This window comes from Thamnophis elegans, chromosome 3 (genome assembly GCF_009769535.1).
Source record: "Thamnophis elegans isolate rThaEle1 chromosome 3, rThaEle1.pri, whole genome shotgun sequence".
Taxonomy (NCBI): Eukaryota; Metazoa; Chordata; class Lepidosauria; order Squamata; family Colubridae; genus Thamnophis; species Thamnophis elegans.
Genome location: NC_045543.1, coordinates 36338381 through 36358660, shown reverse-complemented (window position 1 = coordinate 36358660; position 20280 = coordinate 36338381). Strand labels below are relative to the sequence as shown.

The window sequence follows — 20280 nt, the reverse complement described above, 5'->3', positions numbered from 1 at the left end:
TTGTTTATTTATGTACTACCAGAAAGTTATAGTCATTGCTATTAATTTTTTTGCTATGAAATAGAGTGCTTGATCATATGATATATAAAGGACAATTTAAAGTGTAAGAGTGGGATGATTTGAACGTTATGTATAATTGTAAGTAGTGATCATGTTATACTGGAAAGATTTTTATGGACTAATTTATTTATTTTATTATCAAAATTTATATGCCGCCCAATCCCGAAGGACTCCGGGCGGCTTACAAAAAAAAGAGAGAAAAAAAGAGAAAAAAAAAGACAGTTTAAAATCACAACACCACATACATTCATTGTAATCAGGGCTGGACCGCAACAATGAGGTCAACAGCCCCACGCCTGCCGGAACAGCCAAGTTTTTACAGCTTTCCTGAAGGCCATGACAGTGGGTATGGTCCGGATCTCTGGGGGTAACTGATTCCAAAGAGTCGGAGCAGCCACAGAGAAGGCTCTCCTCCGGGGGCCCGCCAGCCGACACTGTCTGGCTGACAGCATCTGAAGGAGGCCCAATCTGTGGGATCTTACTGGCCGCTGGGAGGTATGTGGCAGTAGGCGGTCACACAGGTACGCTGGCCCTAAGCCATGTAGGGCTTTAAAGATAATAACCAACACATTGAATTGAATCCGGAGACCAATTGGTAGCCAGTGCAGCTCGCGGAGGACAGGTGTAACGTGGGTGTAGCTCGGTGCACCCAATATCGCTTGCGCGGCCGCATTCTGGCCTAGCTGCAGTCTCCGAACGCTTTTCAAGGGTAGCCCTAATGATGATGTAATGAATAATTGATACATACATGAATTGAAATATTAAATAACTACTTGGATTAACAATGCAAAACTATTTCTGGAGTTGAATATGTCACACTATAACTATTGTATACTCTATGGATGATTAATATTAATGGTAACCTGAACACATAATGCTCAATGATAGTGATGTATTTAGTTATGTTTGATGGATAACCAGTGATCTTATTTCTAATTGTAAAAACTGATACGCAAAAGCTTGTAACCAAACGACATGCTTGACGAAATTGAGGAAAGTTTTTTGTACATGTTGTTTTGATTTTGTTTGTATTAAAAATAAAAAAAATATTAAAAAAAAATAGATTGACCACCTCTTCTTTGTGGCAGTCCCTCAAATATTGGAACACTCTTATCATGTTACTCCTGGCCATTCTTTTCAGTACAGTAGACCACACATACCCAATTCCTGCAACTGTTCTTCATGTTTTAGCCTCCAGAGCATCTTTGTTGCTCTTTTCTGCACTCTTTCCAGAGTCTCAACATTTTTTTAATATTGTGGCAACAAATACTGGATGCAATATTTCAAATGTGGTCTCATCAAGCCATTATAAAGCGATACTAAAACTTCATGTGATCTTGATTCTGTTCCTCTGTTAATGCAGCCTAGGACTGCAGTACACTGCTGGTTTATATTTAAGTGATTGTCCAATAGGACTCCAAGATCCCTCCAAGATTATCTTTTCCAGGATCTTCCTAGATACTGATGTCAGGCTGATTGATCTGTAATTTTCTGGATCAATTTCCCCTCCTTTTTTTGAAGATGGGAACTATGTGACTACTTTTCCAGTTGTCTGGTAATTTCCTCGTGCACCAGGATCTTGGTCAAGATATGGTTCCAATTGTTCCGAGATCATGACTGCCAGCTGCTTGAGAATTCCGGGATGTAATCCATCAGGTCCTAATGATTTGAATTTGTCTAATCTCTTACTATTTTCTTGCCTGTTTTATTTTCTAGTCTGTCTTTTAAGGTTCTGTTTTTGGTAGGTCAGGCTATTTTTTCTTTTTTATTTATTTTTTTATTTTTAATTTAAAACAAATACAACATCCTTCTTTACATGCTATAGAAAGTGTATCAGTTGGTTACAAAAAGACTTTTGTGCATCTCTTCCACAGTCAACAAACATAATTCATATTAACTTAAGTATTTTAACTCAAATATTTATACATGTTACCATCATCATCTCTCCATTTTCATTTGACTATAATTGTTTAAGCATCCATCATAAAATATACCATAATTTAATACATAGCCACATACTTTCAATTACTATTTCTAAAATCCTCCACTAAATTCTTATGTCCTATTCTAGCTAAACATCCATAATATTTAATAATAAAGTTTTCTAATTCTCCTTTCCAAATCACTGTTTAAAGTTTACATCCAGTTTTCTTATGTTATACCCATATCTATATATACGTTGTTATTCTTATCCCTCCTTTATTTGACTATATCCTGTATCATAACATTTCCCCCCTAATAATCAAAACTTTGATTGTATCTAATTTAGTCCTATTATTATTACTACTACTACTACTACTACTACTACTACTACTACTACTACTATTATTATTATTATACAATTGTATCACAGCGGCCAGTTGTTTCGCCGGATTTGGCATTGGTTACTAGTCGGGCCCCACCCAGGGGCCTAGGACGTCGTAACGTATTTTCGTAATATGCGTGCAGATCCAAGCAGTGCGGCTTTTTGCATTTGACTGATGGTGATTTTGTCAATTTTTAACTGTTTTAAATGTAATTCCAGTGCTTTTGGAATAGCCCCCAGTGTGCCAATTACCACTGAAATTACCACTGCTGGTTTGTGCCATAGTCGTTGAATTTCAATTTTTAAGTCCTGGTATTTTGCGATTTTTTCATGTTCCTTCTCAGCAACCCTGCTATCACCTGGTATTGCGATGTCTATGATTGTGACCTTATTTTTCTCAACTAGTGTGATGTCTGGTGTATTATGCGCCAGTATTTTGTCTGTTTGTATGCGAAAATCCCACAAGATCTTGACCATCTGATTTTCGGTGACTTTTTCAGGCTGATGTTCCCACCAGTTTGTTGCTGTTTTAATATTATAATTTTTGCACAAATTCCAATGGATCATTTGTGCTACTGAATTGTGCCGCAATTTATAATCAGTCTGCGTGATTTTTTTACAGCAGCTGAGTATGTGATCAACAGTTTCATCAGCTTCTTTGCAAAGTCTGCATTTGGCATCATCAGAGGATTTTTCGATTTTGGCCTTAATGGCATTTGTGCGGATAGCTTGTTCTTGCACAGCCAGGATTAGTGACTCTGTTTCTTTCTTTAATGTACCTGTTGTTAACCATAACCAAGTTTGTTCACTGTCCACTTTATCTTTTATTTTTTCCAGAAATTGGCCATGCAGTGCTTTGTTCTGCCAACTCTCCATTCTTGATTTTATAACATCTTTTCTGTATTCTTGTTTCGTCTGTTGGACCTTCAGTAGTTTTTTGCTCTTTACTTCGATTAATAGATGTTCTTGACTTTCTTTTAAATAATCAGCCAGTTCATGTTTTTCTTCTTCAACTGTTTGCTTCACTTGTAATAATCCTCTGCCACCTGATTTTTGGGGCAGGTATAGTCTATCAGTATCACCATGTGGATGTAAACTGTAGTGCATTGTCATTAGTTTCCTGGTTTTTCGGTCCAAAATGTCCAAATCAGCTTGTGTCCAGTTAACTATACCAGCTGTGTATCTTATAACTGGTATTGCCCAGGTATATTTATGGCCTTGATTGTATTTCCACCATTCAATTTAGATTTCAAAATTTTCCTAACTCTGTTGGTGTACTCTCGCCTGACAATAGTTTTTGCTTCTCCATGCTTGATGTTATCCAACTGCAGAATGCCTAAGTATTTGTAGGCTTCATTTTCATTGCATTTAATTAGTTGGCCATTGGGCATTTCAATTCCCTCACATGCAGTGATTTTGCCCCTTTTTATGGATACAGTGGCGCATTTTTCCATGCCAAACTGCATTGAAATATCGGTGCTGAATACTCGGACTGTATTTGTCAATGGTTGGATTTCTATTTCTGACTTTCCATAGTTTCAAATCATCCATATATAGTAAATGCGAAATTTTTTCAGCTTCTTTGGCTGTTTGGTAGCCTAATTTCATTTTTTTTAAGATTACTGATAGTGGGATCATTGCAATGATGAAGAGAAGAGGTGAAAGTGAATCACCCTGGAAAATTCCTCGCTTGATATTAACCATTCCGTAGATCTCATTCCCTACTGCCAACTCAGTTCTCCATTGTTTCATTGCCTTTTCAGTAAAGGATATAATATTTTTGCTAATGCCAGTTGTTTCTAAGCATTTTATGATCCAACTATGTGGCAGTGAGTCAAATGCCTTTTTGTAATCAATCCAGACCATATTCAAGTTCGTTGTTGTTGTTGTTGTTGTTGTTGTTGTTATTATTATTATTATTATTATTATTATTATTATCCTTTATGTATAATCCAAAGGGATTGCTAATCTTCCTTACATGGGTGCCATTCAATATTTATATCCAATTATACTGATCATAACACTACACATTGTATACATTAGTAACATTATCAGTTATTTATTTAAGCTATATCTATTATCAATAAATTTCACTAAGTTTAACTAGTTTTAAATTATATTCTTCCATCTATCAACCTGTATCTTTCCAATAGCAAAACAGTCTCATATCTTCTGCCATTTGTGGTGCCAGTCCTCTAATCACCTTCTTGGTCAGCTTTGTATAGACTTCTCTTAGCAACTCCTTGCTTAGAAGATCTCTCATATAATCTTGATGCCCTCTTTCTGTTTCCTTATTCAGCTTATCTTTGATTGTCAGCAGTGTTATCAATGCTTTTGCTAACAGAATTTCTCTCTTTAAATCCATAGATTCTTTAGTTTCTTCTTCTGTATCTTGCCCTCTGGAATAGATTTCCTCTCCATTTAATTCCTCTTTCAGTATTCCATTCTTTCCATTTTCAGAGACAAACCAATCACCATAAATATCACCAGGTTTAATCTCTTTATATTCATTTTCCACTTTGATTTTTTGAATTTCAACCACCCCGTTTTGCATTTGATAGACATTCTCAATTTCATCATCATATTTTATTGTTATGTGCTCTAAGTATTCCGTTTTTTCTCTATTCTTTCATATGCATTTGATAATTTCTGTATTTCTGAAAGTATCTTTTGCAAACTTGAGACTTCTATTTTCTTTTGAAATTGTGACATTCTAACAAACACAGCTGCTCTAGCTTGGAAGGTTAATAAAATTAAAGCATAGATTCACAAAGAACATTGTTTTCACTTTTCTCTGATTAGAAATATACTTCAAAGGGGCATCTGTGTGCTTCCCTTCTTATCACTGTCTGTAACCAAGCAGTAAAACCTTGTATTGTCAAGTCAAAACAATCCGTAGAGAAAAAGTGTTCCATTTTCAATACACAAAACCCCAATCAACAAGTCCTCCCAGCCTCCGAGCAGCGTTAATACTGTTGAAAATCTAATTTCCTTTTGTAACTTTTTTGTATTTCAAGTTAGAAAAAAGAGTCCAATCTTTAAATGAATTAGAAAAATACATACAGCAATGAAAGAGGAAAACTTTAGTCCATAGGTTACAGAGGACAACAAAAGAAAAAATAGAAGAAAACATAATCCACCCGTTTCAAAAAGCTTACATAAATTCCATCCATGAAAATAGCATTTAAAAAGTAAGATAACCACTGTCCAAAACCATTCCAGATTTAATCCTGCTGCTTGATTCTTCTATTCTCCAATTTAGATTAATTTTAAGTTTTTATAGGCAGTCTCTTTTTAAAACAGTAAAAGTTCCTCACCAGCTGGAAACACTTTCTCTTTCCGTATCCTTCCATTTTGGAGTCACCCCGACTTTGTAAGCCTTGGCTGGATTTTTTGTCGCCGCTTGAAGAACTTCTCTTGCTTCTTTCAGGGATTTTGCGATATCCCTGAGGTCAGCAAGACATATTCTTACTTTTCCCCGTCTCTTCGGGACGGTTTAGGTCTGATTGGACCACCCAGATACAAAAGTATTGGCTGAGGTCTCAGAGCATTGAGACCGCAGAACCATCTCGTCGCGACGATGGCTCCTTCCCCCCGGGCTATTTTTTCTTTTTGTGTGAAGAGTCAAAGAATGAAAGCTGTGCTTTCTCTCTAATGCCCATCAGTTTCTTGGCATCTCCTCCTATTAGTGGACAAATAGTTTCCTTGACTTTTTCTTGTTTTTTCCAACTTGAAAGAAACCTGTTTTATTGTTTTTGACATTTGTTGCAAGTCTTAGTTCATTCTGAGTCAAAATCTATTTTGAGGCCTGAACAATTTATGTAATTTGTAATTACTATGTTGATGTTGCTTTTAATATTTGAGATAAATTATATAAGTAGTGTGACTCTTAAATGTAAGAATCAAGAGAGAAGCCAAAGTACCAGATAAATATTTAAAAACAAAGTGCATGGAGTCTCTTCACACTGATAATTACAATAAAGCTTCTTTATTGGAAAAAGAAAGGAAAATTTCAAAACAGCATGTTGAGATGAAATAATATGAAACAATACTTGGAACAAAATCATATGCTTCCTCTGATATGAACAAGTCTTTGTGCCATTGGGAGCCCCAGTAGAGATGGAAATATTTCAGTTATCAATAATATTTATTTATTGAATAAGCAAAATTACTGCACAGAGTATTTTTTCCCAAATTTATAGAACTTTGAGGTTCTACACATATGAATTCTATAGTATAGTTCTATAATAAAAATGAGAATTGTATATTTAGTCAGTTTAATCAACATGTTTAATCAAGGCTTGCTGCATTACTTGATCAAATAAGAAAAAAATGCTTACCCCAATGCCACCACATGGAAGCCTGACAAACAGTGATGTCAGAGAGCCTGGAGGAATCAGAGTAGAGTAAAATATTGTTAAAATTATAAAATACATGTGATTTGTCATCAAAACTAATAGTATAGACCTATCCATTCTTACAGTAATATTAGATGCTGAATGTGACGCTGATTATCTCAGTCTCTAAACTTGACTCAGCTGCATCCTTTCTGGAGAAAGACTATAGAGAATTTGGATTGGGTCTTTAATGCCAAGCACCAAAAGTAGAGACAGAAACAGGTTTTATTTAAACTCTTAAGAAAAGATTGAGGGTTTTTAAAATATTTGATATTGATATTTTAAAATCAACTTGCTCATTTATCTACAATCTTCTCCTCATGAATAAATCAGCTTAAAAACTCAGTTGGCCAATTGATGTGGTTAACAATATCATATTCCTAAGGAAAAGGATATAAAATATTGCATCAAGAAGCATCCCTCCTGCAGATTGGTACAAAAGGAAACAATCCCTTTTGAATATTCCTTCAGTGACAAGTGGCAAGGGTTTAGATGCTGGACTTTCAGTGAGATGCAAGGAATGTTAGGGGAAACTTCTCTAGGTGGTGTTGGAGCCATTCTATAAGTACTGTGAAGTAAATGTGATAAGTAAAGATTTGCTCTCAAAAGTGCCAATTTAAACATCTTTCTGTTATTCCTGTCAGCTTCAGTAATATTGGGATCATCCCACTACCAGATTATCTAATTTAAGCATAATATTTTCTTCAATAAAGGAAGAAAATACTCCCCCAAATGTTGTATCCTGTGATTAGATGGAGGAAGTACATTAGTAACACTAGTTTAGGAGAATTGGTTCTCTTTGATTAGGTATGCCATCAACTTTATTTATTCCTATTTAGAACAGGAATTAGCAGATAGGAAAATAATTCAGTAGGTAAATTCTTTTTTAAAAAAATTATATATATATTTTATTTATTTACAAACATAAAAAATACACACATGCAAAATTTAGACGTACATTAGACCTACATTTACACAATACAGTATGAGCAGGAACTTCCTGTTCTTTCTAATAGCAATTACCAATCGATACAATTCTCCTTGTGTTATTTCCCCTTCTAGTATATTTCATTTGCATTTCACCATTTTTAACCCTTATTTTACTCATCTATCTGCTATATTAGGTGATTACCTCTAGTACATTTAAACTCTCTTGAGTGCTAATTCTGTTAATTATCCTTAACTACTATCTTTGGGTTTTATTGACTTCCTTCATTGATCCTTGTTTCTTTCCTCCATCTACCTATACCATTTATCCCATATCTGGTAATATTCTGTTTCTTCTTTTTCCTGGATTTTTTTTTGTTAATTTGTCCATTTCGGCACAGTCCATAACCTTTCTTATTATTGCATCTTCGCTTGGTATTATTTTTCCATTTTTGAGAGAAGGCAATCCTCACCGCCGTAATTATGCATAAAATTAAATACTGGATTTCTTTTTTATATTTCACAGTCATTATTACCAGTAGAAAAACGTCTGGTTTCCAATCTATTTTGACTCCTGTTATTGCCTCTAGCCAATTTTTAACCCTTTTCCAATATTTTTTAGCCTCCTCACAAGTCCACCATAAGTGGTAATATGTTCCATGTATTGATTTACATTTCCAACATTTTGGGGAGATATTTACTTTGATTTTTGCTAATCTTACTGGTGCCAAGTGCCATCTATAAACATTTTGTACTGGTTTTCCTTGTATGCAACCAATAGTGTTATTTTTAAATTTGTCCCTCCAAATTTTCCCATTTGCCTAATTCAATATTATAGCCAAAGTTCTGTGCCCATTTTACCATTTGTTCTTTCATGATTTCGTCTTCCATTTTATACTTCAGGAGAAATTGATATATTGTCCCTATCATCTTTCTTTCTGGGCTTTGGATTATTTTATCCAATTCGTGTGGTTCCATTTCGATACCATATAATTTAGTATCATTATTGTGTTTACAAGTAGGTTAGCCAGTCAACTTTCATTTTTTGCTCTGCCAATTCTTCAATTGTTTTTAAATTTCCCTGTCCGTTAATTAAGTCTCTGTATCTTAACATTTTATTCATATCTGTAAAATTTGGGTGCATCGTCCTTTCTGTCGGGGATAGCCAATTCGGGATATTCACAGTGGTTTTTTTTTTAAATTTTGAGCCAGTTTTGTAATAGCACATTTCTAATTAGATGTTTTTGAAAGTATTTGTGTGTTTTATTTTTATCTTCCCATAGGAATGTATGTCAACCAGCTTGCAGATTATGGTCTTCTCAAGATTCTTTTATTCTTTAACTCGATCCAATCCTTCACCCATGTAGTTGTTACTGCTAATGCATATAACTCCCAATTTGGTAGTGCTGGGCCTCCTTTCTCCTTGCTATCTTGCATTGACTTTAGTTTAATCCTCCTTGCCAGATGAACCTATTAGTTATTTGTTTTAGTTCCTGAAAGAAAGCATTACCAGGATTGATAGGTGCGGCTTGCAACAAAAATAAAATTCTTGGTAAAACATTCATTTTAACAGTGGCTATACGTCCCTCCCCTTAGTGATAGCTGAATATTTTTCCAGTTTTTTAAATCTTTCTTTATTTGTGCCACTAGTTTATTATAATTGTCGTCTTTAATTGTAGAACATTTCGCCGACACCCAGATCCACAAGTATTTCACTTTCTTAGTTATTTACATTTTAGTTACTAATTCCAATTCCTCTTCTTGCTTTTTTGTCATATTCTTAGTTATCATTTTTGTTTTACTTTTATTAATTTTTAATCCTGCCACTTTGCCATATTCTTCTAATTTTTGAATTAACTTCAGACTGGATTCTAGTGGGTCCTCTAAAACAAAAACTAAGTCATCGGCATAGGCTTGGGTCTTATATTCTTTGTTTTTAATCCTTTTATTCCCTGGTCCTTCCTAATTTCATTTAATAAAATTTTCAGAGTTAGTATAAACAGCAAAGGAGAGAGGGGGCATCCCTGTCTAACTCCCTTTTTTATTTCGATCTTCTCTGTTAGTTCTCCGTTCATCAGAACTTTTGCCGTCTGGGTGTTATAAAGCTTTTCTATCATTTTTGTAAATTTTTCTCCAAATTCCATCCTATCTAATTGTGTTATTATAAATTTCCAAATTATGTCCAAAAACCAATTGCCTTTTTGGATGCACCTCATAGTATTCTATTATGTCTAGGATGACTCTCATATTATTTTTAATGTGTCTGTGGGGTAAAAATCTGTTTTGGCCTGGGTGTATTTGTTCATAAATTCTCTAACACCATATAACAGTGCTAGATGACAGAAATGATTGAAGACTCAAGATGTGTCATTTTGGAGAATATTTACATAGTCAAGATTAGTTGTTTTCAGCATTTCATAACCACCTATCAACCATAAGGTTGGATGATGATCACCTGATGAGGCCCTGGGGCAGGACATCACATTAACATGGTGATGGGCATGGGATGTTACAAGAGCTAGAAGGCAGGCCGTTATAGGAGAAGATGCCCCAAATGTGTAGTATCAGTAGCATGGTCCAACTCCAAGCTCACTCTCAGCCATTGGACAGAATATCCTTGGGAGCCCGAAGGTTTGCCAGATCAGTCAATAATGAGGGTTCCCTTATCTGAACTGGCCTGGCTGATGTCAGGTTTCCGAAAGATGCCCTAATTAACTTACGAGGCTCGAGCCAAGTTTCAAAATAAATCCAGTCATTTATTAGGAACATTTCAGCAATACCCATGCAGAGTCAGAGCTGACCTCACTTAAATTATGGCTGAACGTTACCCGTTTCTTCCCTCCCCTCAGTCTGTGTCATAAATCAGATTCGCCAACTAGATGCTGCAGCAGGTTGTAAAATTCCATGCCTCACAAGCCTACTATCTGAGATCCGACTCTAGCTAAAGGTATGGGTGGAATGCTCTCTCCCCTTTGCTCCCATGTCAACTCGATAACAGACATGGAAATGCTTTACAAGTTGACATTCGGCTCTCCTCACTTCCCAAAGGCAAGCTGTGCGAAGCAAAAACAATTTGAGTATAAAATTTAGGAATGCGTCCCCCCAGCTTACTTGGATTTTCTGCATGGAATTTTGCTATAAGGCAATAAGCCTGGATATCTCTACTCTGTACCCAAGATGCATTTGATAATGGGTAGCCCTTCCACTTGATTAAGTATTGGAGTTGTTTCCTGTGCTACCTCGAATCAAGGATTCATTGCACCTCATAATGGGTTTGCCCCCCAGGGTCTAGGGGCTCCTGGGATAGTGGTCTCAGGGTTGATCCAACAACAGGTTTTAAGAGGCTACTATGAAATACTGGGCGTATCTTCCCTAGCAGTTGGGGCAGTTTCAATTGCACTGTGGCTGGGTTGATGATCTTTACTATGGGGAATGGTCCCATAAACTTTGGCACCAGTTTCTTGCTAGGGAGTTTTAACCTCAAATATTTTGTGGAGAGGTAGACCTTCTCTCCCACCTGGAATGGCCATTGTGGAGCTCGGTGTTTATCTGCCTGTTTCATATAGATCTGTGTCGCTTTAGCTAGCGCTTTTTTGACATTCTCCCAGGTTGCTTTCAGCATTGACATCCAATCAGAAATTTCATTCCTAGGCTCCCTGTCTTTAAGAGTTCGGTCATGGGTTTGGCAATCTTCACGAAGAACAGGGTGAATTGCCTGTAGAAGTTCATGAACCCCAGGAAGCTTTGAAGCTGGTCTGCGAGTGCGAGGGGTTGCCAGCCTAGGATGGCTTGTCTATCTCTATTCCCTCATTTGACACTTGGTAACCCAGGTAGTCTAGCTGTGTGCAGTGGAATTCACATTTTGATAGCTTGACATACAGATTGGCTGCCAGAAGTTTTTCCAGTACCTGGCGAACCAGGGGTATGTGGTCATCCATGGTCTCAATGTAGATGGGGATAATGTCCAGGTAGATGAGGACCCCCTTGTAGAGGTGCTCATGCAGCATCTTGTTTATTAACTGCATGAACACCGCTGTGGCTCCCTGCAGTCCAAAAGGCTTTTATTGCTAATCAGAACCACTCAGAGATTCAGTTTGGGATGTCCCGGTAAGAGGTTACCTGGGCAATTTACTTGTCCAAGCTTGTTCTGAAAATATGCAATTACAGCCACTCTGGTAAAGAAGGTAGCCTCCCAATGACCCTCCTAAATTTGTGAATGTGTTATTTGATGGGAGCACATCAAAGAGCACATCTCTTTGCTTTAGGTTGCTGAGTTCATCTTCCACATACCGGTCCTCCTTCGCCTCCTCAAATCTGGCCTCCAGCAGTCATAGGAAGTAATCTACGTCTTGCAGTTGGGGGGCTCACCTCTTGTGAAGGCTGCTAGCCATTCCCTTGCTTCTCCCTCTAGTCCATCTGTGATGGTATTCACCATGGCTTTGGGGGATGGGTAGAGGTATCCATAGCATTCTAGGTGGATCTCAGCTGAGTCAAGGAATAGAGCTAGCTGATCTGAGTCCCCATCAAACTTTCCCCTGAGCCGAGGCAGTTCGTTGAGCACTGCTCCTCCCACCTTTGTATTCTTGCACTTGGTGTGTCTGGCCATCTTCCTCAGCTCTAGTTCGGAGGGAGGGATGGGGTTGTCTGCCCTGGGCAGCCTATCTGCTGCGTGGGTGAGGCACTGACTGCTGTTTTGGGCTCCTTCTTCTCCTAATGGGTGGAGGAGGGGGTCTGCATCTCCTCCCTTCAAAAGGATCGGATGTCCCTCCCCTCTCTTTTGGGTGGCATGACAGCCCCTCATCACAAAGGATGGCCCAGTCAAATTCCTCCCTCAGTTGCTCTATTGCACTTCCCAGAGGTTCCATCAAGGGCTTTGGGAGCCTGGCTTGTTCCCAGTCCCACATCCAGTCCACTCTTGCCAGCTCACTCAGTGCCCTTCCCTTTTTCTGGGCATTGGGGTAAGGGAAGTCAACCTGAGCTGCTTTAGAGATTAACTTCTACCACTACTCATCCCTTCTTGCTTCGATCACTGGAGTAGGCATCTCAGCTTTGATGTCTGGAGCAGGCTGCACTCCGGCTGAAATCAGGCTCTCTTCGGATAGCCCACCCTCTGCCATGGTTGCCTGAGTTTCCCTCCAGGAACCCCCGATATCGGGGAGTGATTGGAGAGTTCAGGATTCAAGAAACCCAGTAATCTTGATAGATTTTAAAAGGAGATCTGACTGCCAGTTTCTGAAATATGCCCTAATTAACTTATGAACCTCGAGCCAAGTTTCAAAAGAAATCAAGTCATTTATTAGGAACAACATTTGGCAATACCCCACATGGAGTCAGATCTGATCTCACTTAAATATGGCTGAACTTTACCCCCATTTCTCCCCTCCCCTATGTTTAGGGTTTGGCACAAACTAAGACCCCAAGGCAGGGAATGGGCAGTAGACATCCAAGAATCCCTCTTGACCTTTAGGGGCCTTGCTTTTCAGGTATTTGGTTGTGAGATCATTTCTGAAGATGAGTTCATGGGATCAGTTGGGATTGCTGCTTGTGCACTAGCCTCCTTGCTACATAGCAACCTCCTTACCTGAGCTGCTGTAGGCCATCTCAGGGTTGATGGTGGGGTTCCCCAAACTTATGGTCTTGGGAGACTTGAACCTACCATCCCTGGGTTGGGCCTTGTAAGCGGCCCAGAAGTTCATAGTCAGCATGTTGGCCATAGGCCTACCCTAGATCATCCTGGATTCAACTCAGGACAGTGGTCACAAACCACATATGATCTAGTCAAAGCAAGTGCAACATGATCGGATGGGGAATCTAATGTTATATCCCACCATGGTGGGATCACGCCCTTGTTGTCCTTGAGCTTCTATTATGCAGGAAGCTGGACCCATTCGAGTAGTCTGTCCCCAGCAACTGATGGACCTAGGTGAGTTCCACAGGGAACTGGGAAATATTCTGGGGTATTACCACATGATCCTGCCGAAGTTCTGGTTATGTCCTGGAATTAAAGGACAGACAAGACTTTGGACAGGATCATGCCTGTGTAGCCTGTCTTGACCCATTACTTCTGACATTCCCCCTGGTTCATGAAGGAACTGTGAGTTCTAAAAAGAGCCAAGAGATGTTTAGAGGGCCAGTGGAGTAAAATGAGGGATGAATCCCATTGGACATAGCTTAGAGCTGTTGTTAGGCCTAACTTGTCACGTGTAAGAGTAGTGAAAGACCCTGATTTCTCTGCCCTTATTGTGTCTGCAGAGTGTTGCCCAGTGGCACTGTTCAGAATTGCAGTTCCTCTAGGGAGAAGAGGGCTTCAGGGCCCTGAAGGGGATTTTGTGAAATACCCGATGGACAAAGTCATTCAGATTTGTCCCAATTGGAGCCCATGTATAGTGCACTTCAGATACCAGTGTTACCTGATTAACTGGGAACAATTTGATTTTGTTGGACAGGATGAAGTGGACAGGATCTTCAATGCTGTCAGTGAACCACCTATCAATTAAATCCCTGTCCCTCCTGGTTGGTAAAAGCCTCCAAAATGGTGACAGTCAGGTGGATTCAATTAGTTATACATTCTTCACTGCAGAAGGGATGTTGTCAGAAACTTTTAAGGAGCCTCTGGTTTTCCCCACCCCCTTAAATAACCATCTCTTGATTCCACCTGTTTGGACAACTTTCATCCAGTCTCTTACCTTCCCTTTCTAGAGAAGATGGTAGAGAAGATGGTTGTTTGGCAGTTTCAGAGGGTCCTGGATGAAACAAATTATCTACATTTCTTCCAGACAGGTTTCAGAAAATCTCTCCCCCACCACCCCAGCTGCAGATCGTCCTTTCAAAGAGGAGTTTCACTAGGATGAAATGCTGCCTTTAGCCACCTCTTCGTCCTGCACTTTGGCAGTGATGTCTACTCACAGGGCTTCTTCCGATGTCCCAGGTGTATGGATTTCCATGCCTACAGGAGGTTGCTTCTCACCATATTCACATTGAAATGGGGCATTTTTGCAAATGGCTTGAAAATGTGGAGGGGGATATCCCTGCCTCTCACCCTGTTCTGAAGGTCAGCCCAGACTGAGAACAGGATAAGAGACAAAATTCCCCCTTCCCCATTCCAAGCCTTCATCATATTCCAGGAGTGCAGCATTGAAGGCTCAGAATGAGGCATTTTTGAAAATGGCTTGAAAATGGGGAGGGGGAATTTTCCTTCCTTTCACCTTGTTCTGAAGCTCATCACGGACTCAGAACAGGATAAGAGGCAAAATCCCCCCCCCGCCCGCTTTCCTGGCGATCGTTCTTTCCTTGGGATCTCAGCGCAGATGCACATCCCCAAAATGCTCTATCTGAAGCCTTCAGCTTTGCAATCCGTGCATCTGTGCAGAGCTCCCAAGGAAAGGACAGTGTGTGTGTGTGAGCCAATAACTTGCTTTCCTGTTCCATTCTCTACTGCCATGTGCAGGGCAAGAAAAGTAGTTTGTGGGACTACTTCCAACTTCGCGAGATATTATCTTTTTGCGAGAAGTTATTTTTTATTATTTTTTTTACCATAACCAAACAGACTACTTTTCTTGTCCTGCATGTGGAGTGGAGAACAGAGCTGAAAAGCAAGTTAGTGAAGGGATGTGAAGGGGGTAGGGGTGTGTGAGGGACCTCTCTGTGTGAGTGTGTAAGAGAGAGAGAGAGAGAGAGAGAGGTGGTGTGCTCTCTCTGTCTCATACACACACAGGTTTGATCTTTCACTCTCCCTCCCTCCCTCCCTCCCTCCCTCCCTTCCACTGTGAGGTTTTGCATGGAGGAGCAGATTGCTTCCTGCAGAGTTGGCCTCAACACCCGCTTCTGATGGCAAACAGAAGAGGCCTTTGAAATCCTCTCTTTTCTGCCATAAAATTCTGGGCTCTGGCAGAATTTCCTGCACAATTCCCAGGGAGGGAAAAGGGGCGAGAGAGAAATGGGGAACAAATGGAAAGGACACCCGGAGTTGCAGTGGTTTGTTTTGTTTGCATGCTGTGTCTCCTGAGAGGCCTCATAGAGAAGCAGTTCTGCCAGGAGGGCGCAGAGCCCCCATGAGGCCAGAGTAGCATAGCCAGTTGTTTGTCAGCCAGCCAGTAGCAAGGCCAGCAAGCAGGGCAGGTGAAGGCCAGAGCGCTAGGAGAACTTTGTTCGTGGTGGGATGGAGAGGGTGGGTCCGGTGGGCTTGCTGCCTCCTGCACCTAAAAAATAATAAGACCTCCCCAAAAATAAGGCCAAGCCCTTATTTTGGGGGTCAAAAGAAAATAAGACCTGTCTTATTTTCGAGGAAACACGGTAGACACAACATGGTAGTTTTCTCATGAGAACCAAGGTCATCTCTACTGGCAACGGATAAGGTCGTGGAAAAAGTATCTGGAGAACCCACCAATTAACCCAATTGGCCAATGTGACTTGTGACACTGGGGTTATTTCCTATTTTCATTGTACTGCGAAACCACGGGAAAGATTTAGAGTTGGTTTTCCTTTCAAGCTGTGCTGGTATGAAGCACTCAAAAAAGAAAAGATTTGAGGATGATCCTAGTCTCAGAGTTCTGATTTACATTGGTTCATTAGTTAGAACCTTGACATTAAAACAACTCTCCTAACCTTGCCCTGAAGTTAGGGCAGCTGTCAGGGGTCCTGTCACCCACCCATCAGCATCGGGTGAACGTGAAAGACTCAGGGAAGGCTTGGAGATGGAGAAGATGGGGGAAGCAACTGCCAATCCTAGTGCAGCCCGGTTGGGATTGTGTAGCCAACAGGTCAAGCTGCAAAAGGTCTTTCCAGCAGCAACCAGGCCGAAGATCCATGCAGAAAGGACCAAAAGACCAGCAGCATGAGAAGACCAAGGATCTCTATCGAGCAGAGGGAGAAGCCTGGCACAGGAGAGCTCCCAAGGGATAGAAGCAGAGTTCCCCCTGATGGCCCCCTCAATCATCTGCCGCCCTGTTCCCGAGATAAAAGGTGAACAGAAGAGCCGTGGGATGAGCACAGATTAGGAAGCTGACTGTTCTCCACAGCCCATTGGTTGAGCAGCTGAGGGACCGATTCGAGCACATGGAGATCTGGGGAGCAGAACTGTTGCGCCAACCTGGGCCACTTGTAGTGACAGCGACTATGGTAGCCCAGACACTCTTAATGCGCTGGAGCCAGAGCCTGACCATGGCATCTCTGGTGGCTGGCCCAGCCCCTCAGCCAGCAGCGGTGGTAAGCCAGGGACTGAGACAAAGCTCCCCATGATGAGTGGCAAGCCCGAGCCCCCCGCAACAGCAATGAGCAGTGAGCCTGACTGGGCAGCCTCAGGTTCCTCCTGGCTGGGCTGGATACCCTTTGTGGCCCTACTACCCAGGTCCTGGTTAGTTCCCTATCCCGTGGGCATCCCCTTCTCCTCTACCACCAGTAGACCTGCCACAAATAAAGATCATGTTTGATGGAGGCCTTTTTCCTCCACCAGGTGTGGGCTCATCTAGACTGCTATGCCCTGGCCTACCCATTGGACATGGTGATGGTAAATGCCATGGCTGCTAACCTAGAGGGGGAAGTCACAGAGTGGGTGATGAGACTTCGTGACGAAGACACACCAGAACGGGGGAATGTCGATGCCTTCCTGAGGGAGCTGAGAACCAGATTTGAAGATGAATCCCAAGCCCTGCAGGACGAAACAGAAATCTGAGTCCTAAAGCAGAGGAGCTGACCACTGAAGGAGTATGTTCAGGAATTCCACAGAGTGGCCGGTAAGCCAATAGAATGGCCAAATCAACTGTTGGTCTACCATTTCAAGGAAGGCCTGGACCAAGAGCTACTACAAGCTTATGTATACTGAAGAACCCCCAAGCATACCCATGATTGTTGACCGGTGATGGTCATCATGCTGGACCTCAAGCTAAAGCAGTGCAAGAAGCGCAGCATACCCAAATTGAAGCCTAAGCAGAGCAAAGAAGACAGCCGGTTTGGTTGCCGACTCATCACCTGTTCACCAACTGGTACTGCTTCTACTCTGGCCAGAACCCACAGCAACTGCTTTAGTTGCAGCCAACAGGGCTGTCAAACTGCTGAGTCCCTGGCACCCGCACCCCAGCCAAAAATAACCCCAGCCCCTTTGCTTAAGCCAAAAAAAGGCATTGTAGATGGGCTAGAAGTCAAGCTTGGTGCATTAGGCCATTGAAATCTTCTCCCCCTCGGGAGAGGGAACGCTGACTAAGAGAGACCAGCAGTCCACCTCCTCTGACAGTGAGGATGAGGGTGAAGGTGTTGGTAAGTGAAACCATCTGCCCTTTGCCACTAAAATCATGGTGCCAAAGTCAGGAGTTCAGGGAGAGGTAGACACCCTAATAGACTCAGGTTGCACCAAGTGTCTAATTAGCCTATCAACATTGCTAAAGCTAGGAATCCAAGTGAGGAGACTGCCCCAAGCCATAAGGTTCGAGCAGGCCAATGGATCACTGATAGGAGGTCCTCACTGAACTAGTGTAGCTAGTGATGGGCCAAATTGGGAAATTATCCAATTCATGATAGTCCCAAAGATGACCGAGGCAGTAATTCTGGGACTGTCCTAGCTTGACAAATGGGGCCCAATGATCAGTTGAGAAATGGGAGAGAGGAAAATGAGGCTAAGAAGAGGCCTTCTCCCTCCTCAAAGCAGCCAGAAGGGAGGAGCTGTCCAGCACCGAGCAGGAACTAAATGAGAAGGAATATGATATGCTACCCCTCCACCGCCCCACTGACTGTACAATTGAGATCCTGCCAAGCATGAAACTCCCCAAACCAAAAAATGTACTCCATATCCCCAAAGGAAATGAATGAGCTGAGGTAGTACATCAACAAAAACCTAACCAGAGGCTTTATCCGGCAAAATCCCACGTGGTCATTCCCATACTATTCAAGGAGGGACAATGAGACTGAGTGGGAGGAAAAATGATTACAAATTATATAATTTTCTTTTAAGATATAAAATGTAGGAAGAGAGGATAAAGGAGATAATGATTAGCTGGGGAAGAAATTCTGGCCATAATATAGTTAGAAAAATGGGATAAAATATGGGAAAGAAATTATAAATTTACAACGGCAGTAGCTTGCAAAGAAAACCTCTATAAAATATTTTATAAATGGCATTTGCCTCCAGAGAGATTGCCCAAAATGTACCCAAATTTATCTCCCAAATGTTGGAGATGTAGCCACAAGTCTGGAACATTTTACCATATGTGGTGGACGTGCCCCATCACGAGAAAAACTGGTGCAAAATTTGGAAATGGTTGGAAGAAATTACGGAGCAAAAAATAGAACTGAAACCAGAAGCATTCTTATTAGAATTATTAGATTAAAAAAAATGGATAAACAACTTCTATACATAATAATACACATACTCACTGCAGCTAGGATTGCTTTCGCACAAAACTGGAAAAAAATTAATACAGGTGAAACAATAATTAGAAAAGTACTCGAATGTGCAGAGATGGACAAAATGACAATAGAACTAAAAGAAAGAGAAGAATCGGATTTCTATAAAATATGGAATAGAATTTATAAGTGACTAGAAAACAGAAGCCAAAACAAAAAATAGAGAATGTAAATATATGGTGCTATAAATAATTAATATTATTATAAGTGTTAGTACTACTATTGTTAGATTATAGGACAAGGTAAAAGCAATAGGAAAGGCAATGCAGAATAAAGGCTAAACTTGAAAGCCGACACAGAAGGCTGTATAATTACTTTATATTGTTATGTATGTTTTGTGTTTTATTTGTTCTTGTGGTATTTTTCTTTCTGTTTTTAAAGAATAAAATGTTCAGTAAAAACTAGTTTAAAAAAAGAAAGACTGTGTGTTGATTTTAGGGGGATAAGTGGTGTGTGTTGGAGAACATGTACCCCCGAATACCCCCTAACCCTCCGGTTAGCCTGGAGTGTTAAGGGGCAGTTGGTTTAATGTCAGTGTTCTAAGTAATGCACCCATAGAAAGCAGAATTCTGAGGCAGGCAGATTCCTCAAATAATAACTTTTATTCATGTGACCATGATATTAAAGACATTCCCTTTGTATTACAATGCTATCAAATTAATTCTATCAATATTCTTTACATTCGTCCAATCTAAATGTTTCCACTATTAATACACCTGTTTATACCAATATTAAAATATGTTCTTTCATCATTTTATTAGTCATTATTTCACTATATTATTCCACTATATTATTCCACTTCCACTATTGAGTATATTATTTAAACATATTCAATGTATGTTTAGTATATACACTATTGAGTATATTACTTAAACATACCATTATTCGCTCTCTAATTTTCCCATTTTTAATTCTTCCTCATATTTCCCATATTTCACTCTACAAATCTTTTATATTAAAATACTATCCTTCATTGTTTCATTATTCATTATTTCAATATATTATTCTAATGCCAATCACAATATTATTTAAACGTACAAAATAACATTATTCATATTCTTTGCTTTAATCCAGTCTTTATGATTCTAGTATTAATACACATTTATATTAAAATATGTTCTTTCATTACTTAATTGCTCAGCATTTACCAATCACAATATTTTTTAAGCTTGCCTGTTCTAATTTCTCCTTATGCCA

The 20280-nt window shown here is 40.1% G+C and overlaps 1 protein-coding gene across 7 annotated transcripts in view; it reads right to left on the bottom strand.

Annotated features, from left to right (window-relative positions):
* HDAC4 (histone deacetylase 4) overlaps positions 1-20280 on the bottom strand; it is a 286678-nt gene that overhangs the window by 77428 nt on the left and 188970 nt on the right. For all 7 annotated transcript variants that reach the window (XM_032214587.1, XM_032214590.1, XM_032214588.1 and 4 more), the window contains one exon: positions 6706-6752. In XM_032214587.1, the coding sequence (XP_032070478.1) occupies positions 6706-6752 (47 nt within the window). The remainder of the gene's footprint in view (positions 1-6705; positions 6753-20280) is intronic.